Consider the following 26,241-nt stretch of genomic DNA (forward strand, 5'->3'; position numbering starts at 1 on the left):
TACTGAATAGAAAGTGCACCGACTTGTTGCGCTGCCCAGTCACGATTGCGATGAGTCACTGCAGAACGACTATCTTCCTTCGGGAGCCTAGGCTCGACCTCATTTCAGTGTCTCGTCCGTTCAGTATTTTCGACGCTAGAAAACGACAGTTCCAGCCCTTCAAATACTGAATTTTGTGCTTCCCAGTCGCGACGTCCACTGCGGCCCCGAGATAATACGAAAGACTTTAAAAAAGTCAGTGTTCTGAATGTCGACTCGCGAGGTATCCGTTGCTTGCTTTGATCAATCAGTGCCTTCTCCTGTCTGATTTCAGATCAGTATTTTTGACACTGAAAAGGACACTGAAAAGACACTGAAAATACTGCTCTGAATATGCAATGATACAGTGGAATCAGACTGAGCTCGTAGATGAAGATTGCTGACACTGCGAAAGACTAACAGTTGTCTCAAATGCTGCTTGACTCAGGAGGTATTAGTTGCTTGTTTTGATCAATCAGTGCCTTCCCCCATCTGATCTCGGATCAGTGTTTTCGACACTGAACATTTTTACTTGAATATGTGATGATGTGGTGAACTGAGCTAGTAGAAGAACACTGTCGACTCTGCGAAAAACTAAAAGTCAGTGTTCTGAACTGTTGTCTCAAATGCTGCTTGACTCATGAGGTGTCCATTGCTTGCTTTGATCGATCAGTGCCTTCTCCCATCTGATTTCAGATCAGTATTTTCGACATTGAAAAGACACTGAAAATTTTGCTCTGAATATGTGATGATACAGTGAATTCAAACTGAGCTCTTAGAAAAAGATCGCTGACCCTGCAAAAGACAAAAAGTCAGTGTTCTAAACCGTTTTGTCTCAAATGCTGCTTGACTCATGAGGTGTCCATTGCTTGCTTTGATCGATCAGTGCCTTCTCCCATCCAATCTCGGATCAGTATTTTCAACACCTAAAAGACACTGAAAATTTTCCTCTGAATATGCAATGATACAGCATCAGTAAAACACCTGGTTCCTTACCTTACTTATTCTTGTCTTTCTTTCGTCGAGATGAGTATAGGACTTCTTGCTTCTTGCTTTTTGTCCTTTTTCCTTACTACTGAAAGCACATTAAGGGAAACAGGAGTGAAATCAAATTAAGCATAATAAGTACATTGTATTGAAAATTGAGAGTTTAGGACACGATTTCAAATGTGCGGTGATCAGCATATTTGTTAACATAAAATTTTCGGAAGGAATCATAGGTTTGGTAGTGCCAGAGGTTGAGGGAAATGAATTGGCTACCATAGACGGGAATAAGGTGAGAGGCGTGGTAGATTGAGTCAACATGAATGATAGATATGTTGGGGGCATGATTGGCATGGTGAGCAGGCTGCACCACCCACATCCCTGTATCTTCATCAGGTGAATCTCCGAGGGTGTCAAACCATCGCACAACTGCACTTGGATATGTCTCAGTCCTGTAAGTAAAAGAGAAAAAGGTCAGTACTCGAGCAACATCCATACCCCTCATTTCGTCAAGGTCCGGATTCACGTTAACAAAGATACAGTCATAACATGGGTGCTCCTTTCTCCATGCTGGACATGCATGAATGTGCTCGTGGCACATACCACCAATGCCGCTGTGATCACTGGGGGAAAAAAACCTTGAGCATGCTGAATTAAAAATATTGATTTTGTCGTATTGGGGACAGGTCGCAAGAGGAACTTCTGAAGGATCGCGTTGGTCATTTGGATTGAGCTGGGCAAAAAGGAAGCAGGACATCATATGTGGGAGTTGGGGAATCAACGACTGTGCGTGCATGGTTGTGTTCTGATACAGTATGATATTAGCTAGTGAGAATAAACAATGATGATAATGAAAGAACATACAGGCTGTCTTCACCAATTCCACATGTGCTTGGATGACAGTCAGGCCAGTGTCAACTTCGACATCCCCGACATCCCAGTCTTCCCACACACCCACCTCACACTCAGCATTAGGTGGCAAAAGATTTCCAGGCTGGTCATTTGCAATTTGGATTTCTTCTGTTGTAGGGTTAGTTGCAGCACATCAAATGTAACACTTTTAGACTTACGTAGTGCATTGATAGCTGCCGCAAGACATGTCCCGCTGAGCATGCCACAATTTGTAAAGTCAGCCCGTTGTAGAGACTCATGCATCTCTGGGCTTAGAAACTCGACTTCTCTCACCTTCCTAATAACATCCAGCTCTTATCCCAGGATTAGTCTTGCGCATGTGCGCCCCTTTTGCTTTGCAGGTATCTAGCGCGCGTAATCCATGAACAGCTTGGTCTTTCTTACAAAAACTCAAGGGAATTGAATAAGATAATTGACAAGCAGCTTCCCAGTCACCCAAAGTTCAGGTGTGAACAAATCGTCATTGCAGGTGAGGCATTCGACATTTTCTATAGGGATGTCATCAAGTGTGTCAAGGCCTTGTATGGTGATCCAGATTTTGCCAATTTTTCAGTCTTTGCACTGGAACACCACTATGCAGACAAGGAACAAACTGTCCGGTTATACTATGATATGCATACTGGTAAATGGTGGTGGGATACTCAGGTAAGTTTATATTTTGAAGATTTCTGCTCATTGAAACTAACTGATGTGTTAAATAGAAAAAACTTGATCAGCACAAACTGGGTGCAACTATCATTCTGATTATTATTTCAAGTGATAAGACTCAAGTAACAATGTTCCACAACAAAACAGCTTACCCAGTCTACCTTACCATTGGCAATATTCCAAAGGATATTTGCTGAAAGCCATCTCACCGTGCCCATATTCTTCTCGCTTATCTTCCCACTACCCGTCTTGAACACATCACCAACAAGGCTTCATGATGCTGAACCATTGCCAACCTGTATCATGCCTGCATGGGCCATATCCTAGCACTGCTGGAGGAAGCTGGCTTAGACGGTATCATCATGAAAAGTGGGGATGGTACACTGTGTGTTATGATGATATAGATATGACTTTATGGGTAAGAACACTCACCTGGTATTCTAGCCAGTCATCTTTATCCCCCGAAAGGGAAGAAATCCCCCCATTAAGATTATGTCGGCCTCGAGCAAAAGCAGGGATTATATGACAGGCTCTCAAAACTGCTCCTGGATCCATGAAGCCAAAAGTGGTTGTGTTTGTCAATGGCAGGAAGTGAACTCATTCCAAAGCATGTGTTTCCCATGAATGGTGTTGTATCAGTTCATACCACTGAACAAAAAGAAAATCTATTTGGCAGGACTCATATACATTATCTGAGTGCACAGCATTGATATGGTGGATACCGAGCACTCTCGCATAACAATATTTGACATTGGATTCATCACCATGCTGGAGCAGCATGATGTTGCAATGGGGTGTCTGAGGATTTATCACGTCTTGAGTCCTTCGAATGTTGTACGTCATATAGTTAAGCCTGACAAGGTTGTGGTGGTAGATTCTGTTGAGCTTGAAGAAATGTTGTCCCTGGTCGGGATGGGCAGAGTTCTCCACCGAAGATCCAAGAGTCCCTATGCGGCCCAGGATATGATCCATCAAATGTGGTACGAAGTCCTACATCATAATATTAGAACAACAATTGAGCACCCCAAAAACCTTACCTTTATGGCAGGATCCCCTGCATGACTGCGTAGATAATGTCCCAAATCATCGAAAATTTTCTCACTTCATCCAATATGATGGTGTAATTGGGGGTCGATTGCAGGTTCATCAGCTTGCATATGAGGGGCCGGTATTGCCTGCCAGTGTTTGATATGACATAAACAATTTTGACGGTGCTCGATTTGAGTTAGCTGGCAAATGAAATTTCTGTGATCGGTTCGATGGTATCTGCCTTTCAAAGTTCAGTGCTCTAACTCTCCCTTATAGTAATTGAGGTAGGGAGCAGACAGGGAGTAAAAATAACTTACTGGTTCTGTACTATACAAGTCTGTTGTGCCAAAGCGACAAATGGAAGTGACATAATCACCTAACACATGGAATTTGTACATCTTTAGATTAAGCGACTTCTTCATCCTTGATGGCCTTGGTAAACATGGATCCTGCAACTGCTCAAAATTTGCCTTCTGTTTCCCTTTGGCATTATCCCCTACCCTCTTTTGAGCCACTATTCTTTGCCCAACACTGTTTGGCATGCTGCCCTCTGTGTGTCTGATAGCATCCTTTGTCTGCCGACGAGACCTCGCATCGACCTCATGGTCAAGCTCTTGTGTGTGGTATGCAGTGCATACCTTCATTTTGAAGTGATGGAATTTTTCACCAAGGTGGGTGGTTTGCTTGTTGAGAATCTCTAAGGTGAGGTCAGAATGCATGCACAGTTTGGTGAGGCCATGCCAATATGCCATAATGAAAAGAAGATTGAGCAGAATTATGTTGTGAGCATCAGGGAGGAGGCCTTTGAAGACAGGAATAGAACACTTGTACAAAGTTAGTCCATGAACATAAATGAGAATGGTCCCTGAGGTGTACCTGTAAAAGATCCTCAAAGTTGTGTGCCGCCATGTTTGACATTTCGGAGGTGTTAGCGGAGAACCGCCTAATAGTTGCAGGACCAAATGGAGGGACCTGCCTGTACCTGTCAGAGATGGAAATGAGTACCCCAGATGTCATGAAAAAACAAATTCAGCACCTCTTGTCAAGCTCATGTACTAAGTCCTTGTTTAATGCAGTCAGAATTCTCAGTAACTGAATCAGAAGCATGTGCCATATCCCCAGCTCAAACTTGTAAAGGAGATCGATGACAAGTGCTGCAAATATGTTGAATCCTAATGCACTAAGTTTGTTAGATAGCGCATTCTTATTAAGTATTAGTTCAGGTGACAAATGAGACTAACGATTAAGCTCACTCAATTCGGCACCCAGGAATCAGGTTTGAGAAGCACCTCAATGGCCGTACTGTCAACACTATAATTTTCCTCATAGATAAGTTTGTGTGCAGTAGCAACAGGCTGATCCCTCGAGACATTGGATTGTGCCAGGGTTGAACATTATTGCCAATCATGGCTCATCCCCAAATTTTGAAGCCGTCCAGTTGGTATGAGACAGCGTGGGCAAGGACAGCCTCCCAGCTGCTAAATGGTTGCAACAAGGACCCTAGATTAGTTAGTTTAGATGGCTTACAGATAATGATCATGACTCACTTTTTAGGGTAATCCGCAGAGTAGGTAAAGACTCGTGGGAAAAACCTGTGTTTGATTCTGTCACAGCAGAGAATGACCATTCCATGTTCATACACCTCTAAAAACTCTTCGTTGAGCAAGATATTCCACTAAGCTTGAAACAGTTCACATTGGCAATGTGTCATGCATTCATGGCCAATCCCTTTGCCATTAGTGTAAGTTCCCACAAAATCCTTGAATGTGTCCGGAAGCTGCCAAAGTGTGCTTCAATGGAGAGGACCTCGATTCAGGAGGAAATCGTACCTTTTGAAAATATGTGACATGGTTCCCCAAATTGCAGGATGGCCTACAGCAGCGATACTTAGATTCATTTCTAATGTACATATAAAGCGGCCACAGCTTCACATTACCAGATGCTGTCAGTTGTGTGGCATCTGACCAAAACATCAAAGCGACAACAATGCAGGGTAAATCACACTCTGGCTCTCCAGGAGACTCAAGGAGATCACGGTGGGCATCCATAAAGGCTGGTGAGGTGTAAAGCTCACCTTGAATGTTGACCTCATGGGGAAGATGGGAAGTATTCCATCGCAATTGGTAAGGTTCATAATGAAAATGCTTATCATCCTGAGCATTTGCAAGCTTTTCTCGAACAATGGAGGTGAGTGACCGATGGTAAAGTTCAGCTGCAATGTAAGGTTAAGGGCCTGGCTGAGCTACAGTCCAAGAGAAAGGTATTTTGATGTTGACTTGTGTTTTGTGCTAACCGGCATCCTCATCCTCCCATTCCTCCCCCTCGCCATTGTACACACTTGCACCTAGCTGTGAGTCTATTCTGGCCCATGGTGTACTCCAGACATCATCAGGATTAAAATCTGGATCACTGACGATATCAATAAGTTCTTTGAAACTCTGCTGGGACTTCTGTGTGCCTCCATGCCAGTACCAATGACCCAGCTCGAAGGATGATCGATTGGGGTAGGGGAAAAATGAAACATTGTCAGGCTCTGTGAGGGCATCTAGCTTAGTTGGGGCTATAGCCGGGACATGACTGATATCTTGGAGTGTTACTGCTTCCTCTGGGTCATGAGAAGGGGGGGTTGATGAGAAGAACTGGCATATCAACCCAAATATACTTCTAGCAGTACAAAAAGGGGGGGCCTGCGAAGATGAGCAAGCACTGGTAGATGCATCTGCTGAACTGGCTGGTTGGTCAAGCTCTGGTGCTACAGTAGTATAGCTGGAGGGAAGGCTTGGGGGGGCTTGCGGAAGCACATCCTTGTATTGCCTATAATGAAGCGGCAATGGGATGTCAGTGTGTCAGCTCCTCTGCTGCACCAGTGACAAGCCCTGTTCTGTGTTGATCTCTATAGGTGAGACAGCAAGATCAGTATTTAATGATAATGTGGGTGTGTGGGCCTACAGCAGGTCAGCAGATGGGAAAGAGCCATTCGCAAGGTGGCCTGGCTCGCTCAACGCCACTATGATAGGGCCAGTAGACTGTCTATCGAGGTTGTGGTTAACTCGTAACCGTTTTGTGGAGCCAAGAAGATGTTTTGCTTTGGATAAAGCAGAGAATAATCGTTTCTTGCCCTTAGTGCAAGAGCCCTGATGTTTTGTGTAGGCACTCTCCTGCATGAACTCACAAGTACAAGCACATCTGAAGGGAGTCGGCAATGAACCTGCCCAATCCATGAAGGAGCTGAAGGGGTAAGGATGCAGTTGAGTCTGACATTGAAGGGTAGGTGGAAGAACTGACGATTTTGACAGCATAACATAATATGGAGGGTACAAGCGATCGAACCACTAGATTCCCACCTCTTGCAGCAGGGTATAGTGAGTGGGGACACTTTATGGTGGCAGCATAAGCTGGGCAGATGATATTACTACATGTCGCAGTCTCATAAAAGCAGAGTAAATACTGCATATTTGCCACACTAGATCATGCAATGGAAGCCCCATCTTCACCTTCGTCTACCATCACTGCCCCACCTGACTGTCGCAAAACCGCTTGGAGGTTAGCGAAATTAATTGTGGAGGCTACATTCTGCGACTTTGCCCTTCTACACTATGACAGCACCTCAAAGCCCATGGTCCAATGGTGGTGGTGAGACATGCCTATTTCATATCCAAATTTTGAGTCATGATGCTGCTCCACACAAATGCAGGCCTATCGATGGTGATGGAAAGAAGATTTTGCCATTTAACCTGGAGATCCACCGCAAAGAATATGAATTGAAATACCCATGCTGCCTATGCGCCGATGGTAGGGGTAGGACTGCATACATAGAGTGCATGGTGTACTTGTGGCGGAATAAGGACACTGGGCAGTTCAATTGGACTGCAAGGTGCGCATCTGATGAATGTGGTTACCGAGGTCAGCATTCTTCATGCTCAAGAAAATCACAACTGAAGAGTCGACCTCACCTAGTTAAAATTGACACATACTTCAGGCTACCAACTATAACCACCTTCCAGTATCCTCGGTTTACTTTACAGATTTCAAATGCTCTTGTTGTACTGGCGGAATCTGATATGCTGTTGTTTGAACAACAACTTTGAGTGACAAGTTGAACATGTCGTGGATTTTGACTGATGAGTATCCAAGCTCTCTGCAAAGGAGGCTCAATCTGCTATCCAGAGGATCTTCCTTTTGGAACTCGCAGAGACAAAAACCGGATTTTCGAATTTCCATGACCTCACCATATATGAGTGCAGCTATGCAAGTGCTGCTACTATTTGACTGCATTGTCGCCTTGGAAGTGGTACATTTTTGTGTATGGAGACGACATTCAAGCTGATGACATGTGGCCTTTCCCTTTCCCTTGCATCCAGCAGTGCCTCACCCTAGCTTGCAATGGTCCTCTACATTTGAGCAGGCATTGCTAATGCATTGCTAATGCATGCATAATATCACATACTCTGCCTGTTTGTGGTTGTCCAAAATCTACAATCTTATCGCTCCAATGAAGCTCCATACCCTCCAATCCACAAAAAGCCGCAAATGTGGACCATGCTCCGAGCATATACAGTTGGGGACAGGCAAAATTAACAACTTTCATAGCAGACTGAGGGATTTTTTTGGCACAAAACAGCCTTCAGATATCGATTCTACAGGTCAAAAGACATTCAGAAATGCCTTGGACTGAATTTTCCCATGTGTTTTTTGGGTACGGCCAAATTTTGGGGTAAATTTTTTCTTGATAGACACTAGGAGCACAACAAAATGGTATGAATCTCAGTTAAGAACAGCCATGATTGAATCCATCACAGTTTGAGACACGGAGTGGTGTTGTTTCTGCTTTCGCACTGCCCAAGCTGCAGCTTCCCCAGTCAAACCCTTTTGGTAGGCACTCATAAAACACCACAAGTGATTGATGAAACAACAAAAGACCTCTAATGGGCAAGCATCGAGAAAATGCTCAGCTGCTTTCTTGGCTTCACCAAAACTGTTTTTTGGTGTCTCTCGGTGTAGAGACTCAATCCTGAGTAGCCTCACAATGGCCCATATTGCAATGTAGGTCAAGTCTATGGTACTATGCATGCAACGCGACACTAGCGTGATAAACGCGACGTTCGCGTGACGCGCGCGACATAGGCGACACAAACACGACATAGGCGACACTTGCGCGACTTGCGTGCGCCTTAGGCGAACTTTCCCGCGCCTAAGCGCCCTATGGCGCCTGACTTCCCATAGCCTATTCCCATGTCCAACCAAGTTCCCAGGTGTGTATTTCTCCATTTATCATTTATCTCAACATCGTACCATGTTTATTTTACACTTACGGGACACTTTACCAACTACCACCATCATCTATCTACGAGTTTTTTACACTTTGGTCACCCCATTTCGGGTACCTCTTAGGTTATATTATACCTATAAGGGTTTTCACCTAGGAGGTGCTTTTCAAATGGTCTGGCCGATGTTTGTTGGTCTTTCCCCAAGTGCATAGGGTCCAAAATAAAATATGTTGGGCATGGTCCAAGGATCAAAATAATTTTGGGGTGGGAAAGACCACCAGCCAACATTGGACCATACATGCATGGTATTTTCCCATGGTGGAGGGGTGTCAGGGGTCCTCTTACCACCCAATTTTCTGCGCCAAAAAAATGAAAATTTTGTGGCATTTGTGGCCCCTAATATGCAAGCCAATGGGTCATATAATGTCTGTAATGACTATTAGATGTCTATAAGCTTTGAAATAGGATCAGAAAACACAAAATGATTTCATTCACTGCCCCCCCCCCCCTTTCAGCCCAGGAATCACTCCCCTCTGAAAATGATCACACATTTACCTCGCACCGATATGTCTACAAAATCACCTACGCCTACAGAATCATCACTTGTGGATCACACTATTCAGATATTAATCCACCAATGCCTGGTCTCAGCTACTCGCCCACGCCTACAGAATCATCACTTGGGGATCGAGATATCAACCATGTGTCCGCTAATGCCTGGTCTCAGCTACTCACCCACGCCTACAGAATCATCACTTGGGGATCGCACTATTCAGATATCAACCATTTGTCCGCTAATGCCTGGTATCAGCTGCTCGCCCATGCCTACAGAATCATCACTTGGGGATCACACTATTCAGATATCAACCATGTGTCTACCAAGTAAAGCTCCCACATTTTATTGCATATTATCATTGCCACTCCCCTTTGTTGCACACACCCCCTGCTTCGTGTTCTAACAGACTCGCAAGTAAAGCTCCCACATTGTATTGCAAATTATCTTTGCCACCCCCCCGCCATTGTATGACAGACTCGCAAGTAAAGCTCCCACATTTTATTGCATATTATCTTTGCTACCCCCCCTTCGTCGCACCCCCCCCCGCCATCGTATGACAGACTTGCAAGTAAAGCTCCCACATTTTATTGCATATCCAAGTCTTTGCCACCCCCCCGCTTCATCTTCTAAACAAAATGGTCATTCATTCACTGCCCCGCCCCGCCCCCCCCCCCCTAGCCCAGGATCACTCCCTCTAAAAATGATCACACATTTACCTTACACCAATATGTCTATAGAATCGCCTATGCCTACAGAATCATCACCACTTGGGGATCGCACTATTCAGATGTCAACCATGTATCTACCAATGAGGATTGGATAGCCCCGCCATCAATTATGGGATGGACCATATTCAATTAAGGGAAGGACCACCATGGATGGGATAGGCCCACAATCAGTTATGGGAAGGACCACGGAGGATGGGATAGCCCCACAATCAATTTTGGGAAGGACCAAGGTGGATGGGAAAGGCCCGCAATCAATTTTGGGAAGGACCACGGAGGATGGGATAGGCCCGCAATCACCTTTGGGAAAGACCACGGAGGATGGGATAGCCCCGTAATCAATTGCGAGAAGGACCACAGAGGATGGGAAAGGCCTGTAATCAATTATTGGAAGGACCATGGTGGATGGGATATGCCCATAATCAATTAAGGGAAGGACCATGGGCAATGGGAAAGGCCCATAATTAATTCAGGGAAGGATGCACATGGTCTCCGTATACAATTAATTTTTGTTAAATAAATGATTAAAATAAATGATTAATTGTGACATTTGTAGTGACAGATTGGTAGGATGTTATATGTAGCGTGATTTCAAGTGTATCACAAGATGGAATTTGGAGAACTTGTCTGATTCAGCATGTAATTACAGTAACATTGTCATGATACAATCTCAATGGTATGGGGAGGGGGGGATATGGTGTACACAAGTGTGGATTAACATGACTCGATGAAATGTTGATATCAAAGGTATAGTGATGGGGGGAGGGGGGGTGAAATTTCTGTAGCAGAAGCTTACTGGGCCTTTACAAGAGTGGGGTGTGTGATATCCCCTTAGACGTCAGGAGAAGTAGATAGATCTACCTGCGCAATAATCATGCTTGGTCAATCAAAGGAAGTGAAATACAGTATGACGTGCTCACCATGACAATGTCCACATCAACATCCATAGACCACTCCAATTCATCAGCCGTCTCCGCAATAACCATGCTTTCATGCTAAGATTTACAATATTCATCAATGAACAGAAGTGGAACATAGTAAGACGTGCTCACCGCGACAATGTCTGCGTCAATGTCCATACACCACTCAAGTTTGCCAGCCTCCTGCACAATAACTATGCTTTCGCGCTAAAAATTAACATATCGGTCAACCAAAAGCAGTGGAATATAGGAAGGCATGCTCACCAGGACAAAGTCTGCATCAACGTCCATATGAGCCTCCAATTCGTCATCCGGCTGATGAATTTCCTGTAGCAATACTGAGTGAGATTACAAGAGTAAAGGTGGGACATACCATTATGACGTCTCCATCAAAATCGAACAAGAAGTTGCTATCGACGTCCATACTTCCGATGGATTTCTCTTCAGGCTCCTGCGTTCCCTGTAGCGAAAGATGTCAAACATAAAATCGCAATAATAGATTGTACGACCCACATATGTTGCGCTTTCGATCATTTTGTATAGTTAATGTAGACGGGAGATGAAGATAATTGTTGAGGTAGAAATCAGATGTATTCACGAAGTGTAAAGCTTAAGTCCGTAAGCAAACAAACCTAGATGTGAAGTGTAACGATTAAGTCGGTAAGCAATTGAACTTAGATTTTGATCGCGATCAGACTACGCAAGGACTCAGTAGATTTCGATCGCGATCAGACTGCGCAAGGACTCAGTAATTTTGAGCATTTATCAAAATTATTGGGTTCTCGCACAACATCAATTGTTAAATAAATCGAACATAAGATGAGACCTACATGTACCTTAGGTAACTCGAAGCATATGAGATGAGATAAAGATGAGAACGCATAGGAAAAACATAAAGAAAAACATAAGGAAGCATACGACAAACATAGGAAAGGCATAAGCATAATGAGTAGACGTTACCAGAAGACGTTACCAGAAGTGGGCAGCAACAAGGGCTACAAAGTTAGTAATACTCATCTTCCTCGATGATTAGACGGCGATCAGGAGATGCTGGGCGAATACGCGGAGATCTGACAGTTGGATAATGGCGGTGCTGCGAGGATCCAGCACGGGAGGTCGGCACAACAGAGGAACCGGCATGGGAGGGCGGCACAACAGAGGAACGTGATGGCAAACGAGAACGGGAGGTGCTGACAATTTGCGATTGGGCCCGCCCTGAATGTATACGGGAACTGATACAATAAGATGACAGTTAGCAAACATACGTAGAAGTCAGGGCATAGCAACACACTTGTCATGCACCCTGACACGGTGTAGAGACTCATTCCTGGCTGGGCTTGTAGAGACTGTTTTACTACCTTTCCTATGTTCGCATTTTTGGTGCTTACATAATCATGTTATTCCTTCACCAGTTACCAGTATGAGTCCCCAGTTGTGATTAGCATATTTTCCTTCCTTTGAGCTCTGAGCCTGGTACAGAAACCCTTTAGGGTCGAACACTGTCTACTAGACAAAGCAGCTAGGCAGCAAGACCCAACATGTTCAGCTGCACCCTCAGCTGGATTGTTGAACCTTCAACGGTGCCTCTCCTCTACCGTTTCACGCTCCAAGTCTTCAGTCTCCCGAGCAGATTCATACACACCTTTCAGTCATATAGTACTGCATAACCTGTTGATAGGACATGTACATTGGCCTGCAAAACCAGGTGTACCGGACGGCGGCCGGTCTATGCACATCCTGTTAGGCCGGCTATGCAGAACATGTACAGTCCGATGCCCCAGATAGACAATGATATCTCTGCACATCCTGTTAGGCCGGCTATGCAGAACATGTACAGGCCGATGCCCCAGACCAGAAATGATATCTCTGCACATCCTGTGTAGGCCGGCTATGCAGAACATGTACAGGCCGATGCCCCAGATAGACAATGATATCTCTGCAAATCCTGTGTAGGCCGGCCATGCTGAACCCATGCAGGCTGATGCCCCAGATAGAAAATGATACATATCTCTGCACAACCTGCGTAGGCTAGTACAACACATGATATATATGATATCTCTATGTTACTTATATTAGTGAAACCAGCATATCTAAGTAGATCTCCCCAATATTGCATCCTTCAATTTTATGGAGGCTATCCTAAATGCACTAATGAAATGAGATTTCATACCGGAGTAGGTCTAGGCAACCTCATTTATGTAATAAAAGATATATTTCATATGCAATAATATAAATGGTGACTGAATATAAAACAAAAATCCAGTCTATTACACTCCTTATTAATGGCTGGCTGGTGGTCAAAGCCTTATATGAAACAAAGGTAAAGTGAATAAGCTAATTGAAGACAGAAAAGATAGACGCACCATATGTCGAGTATTTCTCTTTTCAATGTTCCCACCTTCCACAGTTGTGACCTTGGAGGATGTCAAAGCCTTTCTTCTCTAAAGCACTCTACTTCAGAAGTACTGGTGGCTCTAGAAAAATTAAGGATGACATGTGGCACTGAACCACCATTGGATTTCCTCGTGGTGTTCTTCGTGTGGACCATGTTGGATGAGCTTTCAAACTGAGATTGTAGAAAGTATTAGCACTATTGTACTTGCTACAATAAAATAAAATGAAAAACTCACCTGTCAAAAAGATACATTAGCAAAATAAAGGAAACTCACATGACAAAGAGATGCATTACCAAGAAGGTATGTTGACAAAAAAACAGAAAAATCACCTAACAAAAAGAGGCGTCAATAGAAAGATGTGTTATCAAAATAAAGCAAACTCACCTGACAAAGAGATGCGTCATCCAAAGACACATTAAGAAAAGACAGGAAAATCACCTAACAAAAAGATGTATTAATAAAATAAAGCAAACTCACCTAGCAAAAGGAAGTGTTACCCAAAAGATGTGTTAAGAAAATAAAGAACAATCACCTGACAAAAAGACATATTACCCAAAAGACATGTTAAGAAAAGAAAGGACAATCACCTAACAAAAGGACGTGTCAATAAAATAGAGCAAACTGACCTGCCAGTGACAAAGGAAAAGACACTCACATGACCATATAGAAATGTGCCTATTATAATAAGCAATGCCAAACAAAGCCATATTACAGGATTTAGTGAATTTTCGAGTTTTTGGTTAATAGGACTAGGATTACACTGAGATAATAAGCTTATATCAATAAGCTGGACCTTCACACTTTTAAAACCTTCAATTTTAAGTATTTTGCTTATAATTTACTGGGATCTTAACCTATTGATATCATTACACTCGAAAAAATCCCCACGGTCAAGTTACTTTCTTGAATCCTCCATTTTCGAGTATTTTGCTTATACCTCACTAGGATCTTAACCTATTGATGTCATGAGACTATGGGTAGACTCCCCTTGACAGGGGCTACAACTTTGGTTTTCAGCGAAAAAATTCCCACTGTCAAGTTACTTTCTTGAACCCTCCATTTTCGAGTATTTTGCTTATAACTCACTAGGATCTTAACCTATTGATGCCATTAGACTATGGATAGACTCACCTTGACAAAAACTACAACTTTGGTTGATTGAGGCGCGGGAATTTACAAACAACAACAAATAAACAAACAATACTTCAACTCTCAATATTGTTCCCACGCTTCTTCTTTCTTAACTACTACCATGACACCACTTCCTTCGCCACATCCTATTTACTCAACATCTTTTTACTTTTTTATATGTACCTGTCCTTTGGATACTTGCAGACTGCAGCTGCAAGTAGTCAAAGGAATTATTTTGAATTACTTATTGACTTTTTTACTTTTATTTTTATTTTTGGCTATCCATGTCTCCAGGGACTGGCGCCTTGAATGTTGGGATTTGGGGGATTTAGTCTGGGTGTTATGAACTTGGATGGTTCTCTCGTCACAGGCTCAGAAGAGAGCCTCGTCAGCGACGATGTCTGTGGCGAGCGGGTTCTTCCCTTCAGACAAGAAGGCGGAGTTCGTTTGGACTACCTAAAGGGCTGGCACCTTTGAGGTAGGATCAAGGGTTCGGTCTTCAAGGGCTGGCACCTTGTAAGACAGACGATAATCAGGCTATCGACGAGGAGTGCTCGAAGATAGAATCAGAGATAGACACTTAGGTTGTGAAGCCTAAGCGAGGATCAAGTGCGGTTTAAACCAAGTAGACTTCTAGAGGGCTGGTACCTCTGAGACAGGATACAAGGGTCGAAAACCAAGTAGATTAAAGTGCAGAATAACTACGATACATGACGAGTATATATAGGGGAAATGGAATAGCTTTAGGGGAGGTCGTCAGGTATCAGTAAGTCCGAGAAAGGTAGGCAGTAGCCAGATATAGTACAAGGCAACGCAGCCGCATGTCCATGGGTTAAGGGTATGAGTCGAAGGGAGTCAGAGATAACCCGGATCAAAGGTATGAGTCAAAGGGAGTCAGAGATAAGACGAACCGAGTCAATGGTAAGGCATAATGGAGCCGAGGCTCTACGGGTACAAGGCAACGCGGCCGTAAGTCCAAGGAGATAGGAGAAAAGATAGGGGGGTACAGCGTTACTGTAACATTACCCCGTGTTTAGCGATGAAGTCACCGACTTCAATCATCTTGATTAGCGTAATAGATAGGGTCGTCGTCAACTTGGTAATGTTCTTCGAACTCGTTCAGCGCTTCGTCTCGTTCGAGCTCATATGCTCTGGCAACGTCTTCATCGACGTGGGCTTCCCAATCTTTCATATGGGTGTAGAAGTTTGGGTCCTCGAAAGCGGTGGTAGGGGGTGCGCGAATCTTCTCGCGAACTTTCTGGTCCCTCAACTTCTTGCAATAGACGGAGAGGTGGCCTGGTTGTTGTTTGTGACAAACACGGCACCAGTACGTAGGACAGTTCTTGTGACGGTGTCCGAATTCCTTGCAGTGACGACAGATGAAGTTGTCATACTCGGTGTGGGTAGAGTACTTGTCAGGTAAAGAGGTGGTGGGCGAGGTTTTCAAGGATCGTTTGACGGGTGAGGCGGATTTAGAGCTGATACGTAGTCGTCTCTTTTGCTCTCTTCTGGCGATTCTGGTGTTAGGGGAGGGTGGTGGAGAGAAGTCTTCGACCACGATAGGTGCAGCTTGAGTGCCAAGCTCCAGATCAGGCATGCTAACGGTAGGCGGATTGTCAGCGGCAATGCGCGGAGTTGTGGGAGGAAGGACTGGTTTAGGAACCTCTGATAGAGGTGAGGAGGGGATGCGAATATATTCGTCAAGACGATGAGGGGATGGTGGTCTGGCAACCTCAGTAGTCGTTCGGTCAAGTATGATGAATACAGCTTCGCGAATATCCTTTTTAATATCGCTAGGCAGGAGCAGGTAGCACAGACCACGAATACGCTTCTGATAGTGAAGGATGGATTGTTTGACGGCGGGGTCGGAGATGAGTTGAGCTTCTTGCTCGATGAGTTGGGCAGTTCTGATGGTGTTAAGGACGGCGGCGGTGGGATAAGCATTCCTTTCAACAAGGATGCGTTCAATCTCTAGAGTGTGTTGGCGGGATAGAATAGCGGATTCAATGAGGGCGGCTTCGTCGGCAGCCTCAATGTTTTCTTTATAGATGGCGGCGAGCTGGACAGGGGTTCTGGTGGTCTGAGCGGAGGTAGAGACGTAATGGTTCACAAGGGTATCTTCGACAACGGTGGCAGAGGTAGAGGCAGAGTTCATGATGGTTGTGAATAGAGGTGGGTTGGGGCCTCAACTCAGTCGGTGCGTCTTTTTATATGTTTTCAAAAGCTGTCCGGCATTTGCCAGATTCTTTTCTGGGATCCATTTGTTACTGGCGGTGGAGTATCCTTTCCAGGAGACTAGATAGCGTCGTCGCTTATCTGTTCCTTTATGGGCAAGGATTGCCTCGACTTCGTATTCTTCTTCTTCATTGATAAGGTCAGGAGGTGGTTCAGTGAAATTCGGGCCGTGGACTCCTGATAGGATGATAGTTCCGATGCATGGAACGTGGGGTGTATCTTCCACTGAGGGGGAAGCACGAGGGTGAACGTGATTGGTGATAGGACTGCGGAGATGGTAAAAGGTCCGTATCGTTTCGGTGCTAATTTCTTCGAGGGCAAAGGGGTGGTGAGGTTCCTTCCGGATAACCAAACCTTGTCTCCTATCTTCCAGGGTGTATACTTCTTTCCGTGGGTTCGTTCCGCCATTCTTTGCATTGCGATATTATGGCAGGAAATAGCTTCTTCCCTTGTCTTCTGTAGCTGTTGGACTCGTTCATTTGCAGCTGGAACGGTGGTATCAGGAAGAACGTGGGGGAGCGCACGTGGCTCGTATCCCATCATCAGGAAGAAAGGGGAGGCGTTTCGGGAGTCATGCTTTCGGTGGTTGTGGACGAATTCGGCAATTGGGAGATGTTCAACCCATGTTTCAGGGTTTGATCGGCAGTAGATCCGGAGGTACGTTTCTAATTCTTGATTCAGTCGTTCGGTCTGTCCATCTGTCTGGGGGTGGTATGCGGTCGATGCTGCGATTTGATAACCAAGTAGTTGGGCAAGAGCTTTAGAGAACTTGGAAACAAACTGGGGACCGCGGTCTGAGATGACTTTTTCGTGAAGTCCAAATCTTCGATACACGTGTTTGACAAAAAGCTTGGCGATTCCGTCGGAATCGATGGTTTCGTTACATGGTATGAGAATTACCCCCTTCGTAAGCCCTTGGTCGACCACGACCAAAACAGAGTCGAAGCCCCCGGACAGGGGGAGTTTCACGATAAGATCCATGGAGAGATGAGTGAAAGGGGCGACGGCAGTGGATGCGATAGGCATGATCGGGGGAGTTACAGGGTGGGTGTCGGTTTTCATTTGCTGGCACAAGGCACAGCCATCAACATATCGTCGAATATAGGCACCCATAGAGGGCCACCAATAATCTCTTTTCGTCAATTCTTCTGTCTTAAAACGACCGGGGTGTCCGGCAGTCGGATGATCATGTGTCTGTTGTAAAACAGCTAGACGACAATCGGGGGGAACATAGGCACGGTCCTTAAAATAAAGAATACCATTGGAGATACGCCAATCAGACAATGCTGACTTCATAGGCGGTAGAGATAGTCCATCAAGTGCGTTACGTGCACAAGCGAAGAGGGGGTCAGATTCGGAGGGGTTGGCCAATGAGGCCATCAGGTCGGTGTCAAGTAGTTGGATAAACATGTCGTCGGGGAGGAGGACAGCGTCCTCATTATCACTCTTACCCGAGTCGTGGTCAGGACGACGAGACAGTGCATCAGGTGCTGCGAGTTTGGTTCCAGTCACATGATGAAGTTCGAGGTCTTATCGGGATAGTTCAAGTTGCCAACGTGCTTGGCGGCGAGTCAATTTCTGTGCGGTACGGAAGTAGAGCAGATTTTTATGATCTGTGAATACTACGACAGGGTGTGGGTTCCCTTCGAGGTAGTGACGCCATTCCGCGAGGGCGCGAATGACTGCAAGGAGTTCGCGATCAAAAATCTGGTAGTTGCGTTCGGCAGGGTTCAAGGATTGTGACAGATATCCACAAGGGTGGTAAACACCATTGTCGTCAGTCTGAAGGAGCACTCCTCCTGTCGCGACAAGGGAGGCATCAGTTGCAACAGCAAACTGTCTGGTGGGATCGGGGTTTCGTAGGACGGGTTGTTTCAAGAAACAGGCCTTGAGTTCATTAAAGGCGTGCTGGCAGGGGTCAGACCATAAGAATTTGATATCTTTCTTGGTCAGGTCAATCAGGGGTCGGGCAATATCTGAGTAGTGTGGTACAAAGTTGCGGTAGAAGTTGCAAAATCCGAGGAATGACCGAACGTCTTTAACGGACGTTGGCGTTGGCCAATCTTTGATTCCTTCAGTTTTCGCGGTGTCCATGGCTACGTGTCCGGGTCTAATGATCATTCCAAGGTATTCAACTTCCTGTGCATCGAAGGTACACTTTTCTGGCTTCAGGAATAGATGTTCCTTCCTAATCTTTTCCAAGATTCGTTGGGTTCGGGTTCGGTGTTCATCAAGAGTATTTGAGAAAATCAGGATGTCGTCCATGTAAATGATGAGCCATCCTTCGTTAATCTCCTGCTGGAAGGTACAATTCATATATGCCTGGAACGTAGCCGGGGAGTTGCAAAGCCCAAAAAACATGACATTCGGCTCATAGAGCCCGAATTCAGTCGTAAATGCGGCTTTCCATCGATCGTCGGGGTGGATACGGATGTTGTTATAGCCGGAACATACGTCCATCTTCGTGAAGTACTTTGCGCCGTGCAGACGTGCCACAAGCGAAAGCGGAAGTGGGAGGGGATACGCGTTTTTCACCGTCCAATCATTGATATACCGGTAGTCTTGGCAGGGTCTAAGATCGCCACTCTTTTTTCCAACAAAGAAGAAGCCACTAGCCTGTGGCGACTTCGATTCTGAAATGAAGCCTTTCTCCACGTTTTCATTAATAAACGTTTTCACTGCTTCTCTTTCCTTTTCTGATAAGGGGTAGATTTTGGACGTTTTGGGAATAAAGCCGGGTTTTGTTTCAATTCGGTGGTCAATGCCGGGTCGTTCAGGAGGTAATTGATTAAGCCCATCTTTCGCAAAGATGTCAGCAAAGTCGTGAAGATACTCAGGGACGAGTTCTTCAAACGACTTCTTCTTTTGCTCTGCATTGGCAGCGAGGGCAAATTGCTGGGCTTTGTTTCCAATTTTGACATATTCAGAGGGCCGTGGCAGGGGTGAAACCGGTTTCTTTTGTTCCGCAAAGGATGTTCCGTCTTTGGTCAGGGGGGTGTCCATGGATTCGTTTTCAAATACACGTAAATCCATTGAGTCGGAGTATTCAACGAGAAATTCGTCATCCTGCAAAGCATATTCGGCAATTGAACTAACTGCAGGTGCGAAGTGTTCATCGAGTCGATCAATCCAAACGTCATTGGTAGTGTCAAATCGTTCATCATTTTCCGTAATCATTTCTTCGTCATCTTCCGGAATAGGAAGGAGGCCGGGTGCTTCTTCATCGGCGATTTCTTCAATCGAAGCTGTGAAAGATCCCTTCGAAGATAACCTTTCAGGGGTCAGGGAACTCTTGATTGCTTGCTCAGGGTCGTGTTGCGGTTGAGCAGAGGCTGAGGGCTTCTCCTCATTTGTCTCTTTCATGGACGTTCCCGACTTCTCCTGAGAAGGTTTCTTTAGTTGGGAATTCTTCCACTCACGTTTCTTTTCTTCAAATAACGGTTTCAGACCGTTCTTCTTTCGTTCTTTATCCGTAAGTCGTTCTAACTTTTCGGATCGTTCGGTCTTGGAGAGATCGAGGGTTTCGTTTGCCCAATCGATCGTAGGGTTCATGGCTTTTAGCCAGGGGATTCCGAGGAGGATCAAGTCGTGATGGCCAAGTTTGTGGACATTAAACTTGCCATACATGGTTCGCTGATCCACTTTGACCATAATGGTGCAATAGTGGGTGATTCTTCCTTTTCCGGAGTTCGTGCCATCGGCATTCCATACACGGAAAGGTTTCTTGAGACGATGGGTCTTGATCCCATGCTCCTTGATAAAATCTTCGGAGATAAATGTTCTGGATGCTCCGGAGTCAACAACAGCAGTTGTTTCGACGGTTTTCGGACGGACGGAAGAGATGAGAGTAATGGGAATTCGCATTTCCTTCTTCTCACCTACTTTACGTACAAGTCCGATTCGGTTATGAGGTACTGACGTCGATCCAGTCCTCTTCTTCAAAAATCCTTTACTTGGTTGATGTCCTCGACATCTTCATCCGTTTCTTCGTCTTCAATGTTTTGACGGCGGACGTTCTTCTTCTTGGGATGGAAGGAGGAGTCGCTGGAACGATGCCCAGTCTTGGCGCAAATGAAGCACCTTCCTTCTTTCATATATCTGGTACGCTCAGCCTCGCTGAGACGATCGACGTCCATCGCATCAGGATCGCGATCCTTGTTGACGTGCGGTTTCGGGACGTATCTTGTGTTGCTGTTGGATTTGTAAGGCTTCTGGTGCAAGCCTTGCGTAACGGCCTTGCTTCTGAGCCAGTTGGCGTTGAGCTGGACGACAGCTTCAACCCACTTGTCAAAAGTCTTCGGGACCGTTTCCTTCATGTAAACACGGTTTCGTAACCCTGGTTCTAGCGTGTTTTCAAAGAAGTGAATGATGGAAATACTTTCTTTGATATTGGCCTGCGCGACGAGGGTCTTGAATTCGGCTATGAATTTAGCAAGGTCGGTTCCTTGTCTAATGGTCTTGAGTTTAGTCATGGCGTTGATAGCCAAATCAACTGGGACGAAAGCTTTGTCAAATTCTTCCCAGAATTTATCTGCGGTACCCCATACTGGAGTAGTGATGGTAGAAAATGCCGTGGCGTAGAAGTTTTGCGCCCATGCGGCGGCTGATCCTTCGGTCATATAGGACAGCGCATTGATGATCTTCTTCTCATCGGTATCGTAGATGATCTTGTTCAAGTTCAGGTAGGCAAGTACCGAGTACTTCCATCTGCTAGCGTCCGTAAGGTCTCCAGAGAATCTAGTTGGAACTCCAACTTTGATTTCTGCAGCTTTAGCGAGGACGGTCTGGTTTGACATTCTAAATGAAGGGTTCGCTGAGAGTTGTCTGGGTGGTTTCTCTGCAGGGAATTCGTCTTCTGATGTATCGGGTTCTGTGGGTAGATCTCGCGGATCGGTTTCCCAATTAAATCTTCTTCTCCGGGTCGAAATGGTGGATTGCTTTGATAAGCACCGAAGGGGATTTGTTAGACTTTAATCTTTTGTTACGAACTTGGATGGTTCTCTCGTCACAGGCTCAGAAGAGAGCCTCGTCAGCGACGATGTCTGTGGCGAGCGGGTTCTTCCCTTCAGACAAGAAGGCGGAGTTCGTTTGGACTACCTAAAGGGCTGGCACCTTTGAGGTAGGATCAAGGGTTCGGTCTTCAAGGGCTGGCACCTTGTAAGACAGACGATAATCAGGCTATCGACGAGGAGTGCTCGAAGATAGAATCAGAGATAGACACTTAGGTTGTGAAGCCTAAGCGAGGATCAAGTGCGGTTTAAACCAAGTAGACTTCTAGAGGGCTGGTACCTCTGAGACAGGATACAAGGGTCGAAAACCAAGTAGATTAAAGTGCAGAATAACTACGATACATGACGAGTATATATAGGGGAAATGGAATAGCTTTAGGGGAGGTCGTCAGGTATCAGTAAGTCCGAGAAAGGTAGGCAGTAGCCAGATATAGTACAAGGCAACGCAGCCGCATGTCCATGGGTTAAGGGTATGAGTCGAAGGGAGTCAGAGATAACCCGGATCAAAGGTATGAGTCAAAGGGAGTCAGAGATAAGACGAACCGAGTCAATGGTAAGGCATAATGGAGCCGAGGCTCTACGGGTACAAGGCAACGCGGCCGTAAGTCCAAGGAGATAGGAGAAAAGATAGGGGGGTACAGCGTTACTGTAACACTGGGCTATCTATGTCCCTAGGGACTAGCGCCTTTGACTTTAGGATCTGGGGGACTATTGTCTTAGCTATCTATGTCCTCAGGGACTAGCGCCTTTGACTTTGGGATCTGGGGGTATTGTCTTAGCTATCTATGTCCTCAGGGACTAGCACCTTTGACTTTGGGATCTGGGGGCTATACTTTTGGCTATCCATGTTTCTAGAGACTGGCGCCTTTACTTGAGATCTGAGGGATACAGTTTGTTTTTTCTTATTTTTTTGCTTCAAATATACTCTAATACTAACCACATTTCTTTCTCTAGCTTTCTTTATCATTTTTTTTTCAACACTCCTTGGTAATTTTAAACTGGTAAGCACCATTTTATCCTTGAGTATCATACTGACTTGTATTACACTAGATTATTAATTACTTCACAATTTCCCCCTTTTTTTTTTTTTACCTATATTTGTACTATAGGGCGCAAGGCTTGGATGGAGAGGGCCCCTCCATCCTTGTCTTGCACCGCTTACCTTAGTTTTTTTGTCTTTGTTTGTTTTCCCAACTTGTTACACTTTAGATTAGATAAAGCTACTGTAGCAAACATGTATTTCCCTTTATGGGTATTTTGATGTCATGTAACGCTTGACTTTTTGCCAAAAAAAAAATCACGTGATCGTGAGAACATGCCTTAAAGGGCTATATGAGCCGTAGTTATAAGAAATAGATTGCTCCCCATATTAGGGCCTTCCCACATTATTCTCACACTCTGCATTTTCACATTTTCACCCCACAACACCCAAAACATCATCCCAATAGACCTTAATTAAGGTGAGGTGTGTATTTCTATGTATATTCAGAGTAGATCTATCATATAGCTGGCCCAGGACACATATAGGATCCTTCTACTAGGACGCAAATGTGATATATGATGTACAGAGGGTATTTCTACTAATAAGAAGACTATACAGTGATTAAATTTGTGATAAGTGATCAGAGACATGGAGACCCTCTGATATATGTCCCTGATGATAGTATTGAAGTTTTAGAAAGATCCATGGATAATTGACCAAATGACAGGCAAAATGACTATTGCGTGAAAAGTGACAATTGACATTTTTGACACAAATTCACATTTATAGCTGATACAGGTCGAAGATTTCATTAAAATTATATAGGATAGATAGTAAACTACCTAAGGAACATATGTTATCTACTGCCCTGAGGGTAGAGGATAGGTGAAAGGAATGTAGTGTAAATGTGTATTGACCTAGGATTAAAGTCCTACTACTGCTCAACTGACCATTTTCGATGTTTTGAGTCCTTAAACTTTCCCACACTCAATTTCTTATCTATAACACTTCCTCAGCACTCAATTCTAGTTGGATTGTGTTGTACCTTTCGACCTATGATACTGAATATATTTGAAATCTGCTCCAGCTCTCTGATTGTGAATTTTTGATGTTTTAAAAGTATGGGCTCCTTATCAGTAGAAATAGCAAGCGTTCACACTAACTCAAACCTCCAGCCTATTTTGAGCTGATCCTTGACACCAAAAGCAAGTATATATGCTAGGATAACAATGTATGAACAGGTTGTATTATTTATACATGTATAAGACACCAGAAACATCAAAAATGTCAAAAATGTGATTTTCGATGTTTTTGTTACTATAAAAGGATCCTATGTGTGTCCTGGGCCAGCTATATGATAGATCTACTTCAAATATACATAGAAATAGACACCTCACTCCAATTAAGGTCCAGTCCTACAGAATTGTTTTTTACAAAGTGTCAACTACCAGAAGAGGGTAGACACATCATGCAACAGGGGATCACCCTATGGTCCCAGGCTCCTGATATATTGTTCCTATTGTTGAATAGATGCTGGTAATGATTTTTGCAAGTTTCTTCATACAAACATAATTAATTGAGAACATAATCTGTGTTTTCTTGCATATGTAGTATATCTATTGATGTAGGACACTTCATGTGGTCAAATAAAGGTGAATCACTTCAGATATACTCCTAAACATGTTCTGAATGTCCTGGAACACCCCCCTATCAAAGGGCTAAAGTGCAAAAATGTTCTGTACCCTACCCTACTTTGAAAAGGCTCTACAGGAGGAGCAGGGCACACAAATAGACAAAAAAAGTGGTCTATCATATAATATTATACATGTATATACCAAACTACTACTTAGATATAAGGGAGGCCTTATTAGTGGTGAAGCAGGATGAGGTAGAGAGAGTGTGGGAATAATTATAATTATGTGGTATACCATATTAGGATGATGTTTTGGGTGTTGTGGGGTAAAAATGCGAAAATGCGGAGTGTGGGAAAATGCAGGAAGGCCCTGATATGGGGAGCAATCTATTTTTAAGTATTGTGGCTACAGGGGGCGCTAACTCTAACTAAGTGTTGTCCAAAAAAAGGACATGGTAGTAATCAAGCATCATGAAAACTAATTACTTGACTTCTAAATGTGGACCCATGTGATATGGGTGGCCATCCATCTCATACAGACTGCATCCCCCAGTCGGCCGGCTTCCCTTAGTAACAAACTACGGCGGCCGACCCAGACCTGCGACTGCAAACTCAGGCAGGCCAATCAATGATGGTATCACCTTAGTAGTTGTCCATCCCACACAGATTGCATCTCCCAGCCGGCCAGCTGGTGTTACAATCACAAATGGGGACGGCCGACCTAGATCTACACACTGCAAATTCAGGCAGGCTGATCCATGATGGGAAATCACCTTGGTGGCTGTCCATCCCATACAGATTGCATCTCCCAGCTGGCCGACTGGTGTTACAGTCACAAACAGGGACGGCTGACCTAGACCTACAGGCTGCAAATTTAGGATGGCCCATCTATGATGACAAATCATTTTGATTGCTGTCTATTACAGACAGGCTGTAGCCCAATGTCAGCCAGTTGGAATATAGGGTCACAAACTACAGTGGTTGGTCCAGAAATGCAGGCTGACCTATACAGTATCATAACTGGTCTCCTTTCGCTCATTGACATAGATGAACATTTTAAATGAATAAGGCTGGGATAATAGACAGTATCTATAGTCACAATATAGTAGAATAAACTACATACATCAATTTATAAGCTCTTTGTGAAGTTAATGTAACCAACAAAATTCTGGATAGCTTAATCAAGTAAGAAGCATGTTAGCCGGTCCTGTCATACAGACTGCATTGAAAGGGCTAGCTGATCAGTTTAAATAAAATGGTCAGTCGGCCGGTCACCCTATGCAAAATGCAGAGGTAGGAGGCCTGATCCACCATAGTGTAGAAGCCCACCGGCTGACCCAGTTATACATACTGCATGGTGAGGCTGGCCGATCAGTTGAAATAAAATGGTCAGTCGGCTGGCCACCCTATGCAAAATGCAGAGGTAGGAGGCCTGATCCACCATAGTGTAGAAGCCCACCAGCCGACCCAGTTGTACATGTTGCATGGTGAGGCTGGCCGATCAGTTCAAGTTAAATAGTCAGTCGGCTGGCCACCCTATGCAAAATGCAGAGGTAGGAGGCCTGATCCACCATAGTGTAAAAGCCCACCGGCCGACCCAGTTGTACATGTTGCATGGTGAGGCTGGCTGATCAGTTCAAATCAAATGGTCAGCCGGCCGGCCCTGATGTGCACACTGTGAGGGAAGGGTGGCTGATCAGTTCAAAATAAATCATAATCAGTAGGCCAGCCACCCCACACAAATTACACCACCGGCCAACCATATTATACATACTGCTTGGGGTGGCTGGCCGATC

The 26,241-nt window shown here is 44.7% G+C and overlaps 6 protein-coding genes across 6 annotated transcripts; 2 read left to right on the forward strand and 4 right to left on the reverse strand.

Moving 5' to 3' along the window:
- Window positions 1-1,168: 1,168 nt before the first annotated feature.
- On the reverse strand, window positions 1,169-1,603 carry F5891DRAFT_961294 (uncharacterized protein; the record flags this gene model as incomplete). The annotated part of the gene is made up of 1 exon (XM_041375805.1): window positions 1,169-1,603. The coding sequence occupies one exon, from the start codon at window positions 1,601-1,603 to the stop codon at window positions 1,169-1,171; it is 435 nt and encodes a 144-aa protein (XP_041220172.1).
- A 674-nt stretch (window positions 1,604-2,277) lies between these two features.
- On the forward strand, window positions 2,278-2,759 carry F5891DRAFT_961289 (uncharacterized protein; the record flags this gene model as incomplete). Its single annotated transcript, XM_041375803.1, has 2 exons — window positions 2,278-2,604; window positions 2,631-2,759. Coding segments are annotated over 2 exons (456 nt in total), but the record flags the coding sequence as incomplete, so codon positions are not given.
- A 3,120-nt stretch (window positions 2,760-5,879) lies between these two features.
- On the reverse strand, window positions 5,880-6,755 carry F5891DRAFT_1195037 (uncharacterized protein; the record flags this gene model as incomplete). Its single annotated transcript, XM_041368040.1, has 2 exons — window positions 5,880-6,405; window positions 6,541-6,755. 2 exons carry the CDS (start codon window positions 6,753-6,755, stop codon window positions 5,880-5,882), a joined length of 741 nt encoding a protein of 246 aa, XP_041220174.1.
- A 2,740-nt stretch (window positions 6,756-9,495) lies between these two features.
- Window positions 9,496-10,569, forward strand: F5891DRAFT_1254949 (uncharacterized protein; the record flags this gene model as incomplete). The annotated part of the gene is made up of 3 exons (XM_041369969.1): window positions 9,496-9,740; window positions 10,152-10,212; window positions 10,282-10,569. The coding sequence occupies 3 exons, from the start codon at window positions 9,496-9,498 to the stop codon at window positions 10,567-10,569; spliced, it is 594 nt and encodes a 197-aa protein (XP_041220175.1).
- Window positions 10,570-10,970: 401 nt separating this feature from the next.
- On the reverse strand, window positions 10,971-11,593 carry F5891DRAFT_1195038 (uncharacterized protein; the record flags this gene model as incomplete). Its single annotated transcript, XM_041368041.1, has 6 exons — window positions 10,971-11,000; window positions 11,060-11,134; window positions 11,192-11,266; window positions 11,324-11,386; window positions 11,433-11,519; window positions 11,573-11,593. The coding sequence occupies 6 exons, from the start codon at window positions 11,591-11,593 to the stop codon at window positions 10,971-10,973; spliced, it is 351 nt and encodes a 116-aa protein (XP_041220176.1).
- Window positions 11,594-15,640: 4,047 nt separating this feature from the next.
- F5891DRAFT_1195039 (uncharacterized protein) lies at window positions 15,641-16,741 on the reverse strand (the record flags this gene model as incomplete). The annotated part of the gene is made up of 1 exon (XM_041368042.1): window positions 15,641-16,741. The coding sequence occupies one exon, from the start codon at window positions 16,739-16,741 to the stop codon at window positions 15,641-15,643; it is 1,101 nt and encodes a 366-aa protein (XP_041220177.1).
- Window positions 16,742-26,241: the final 9,500 nt, after the last annotated feature.

This window comes from Suillus fuscotomentosus (assembly GCF_016647785.1).
Source record: "Suillus fuscotomentosus strain FC203 chromosome Unknown F5891scaffold_77, whole genome shotgun sequence".
Classification (NCBI taxonomy): Eukaryota; Fungi; Basidiomycota; class Agaricomycetes; order Boletales; family Suillaceae; genus Suillus; species Suillus fuscotomentosus.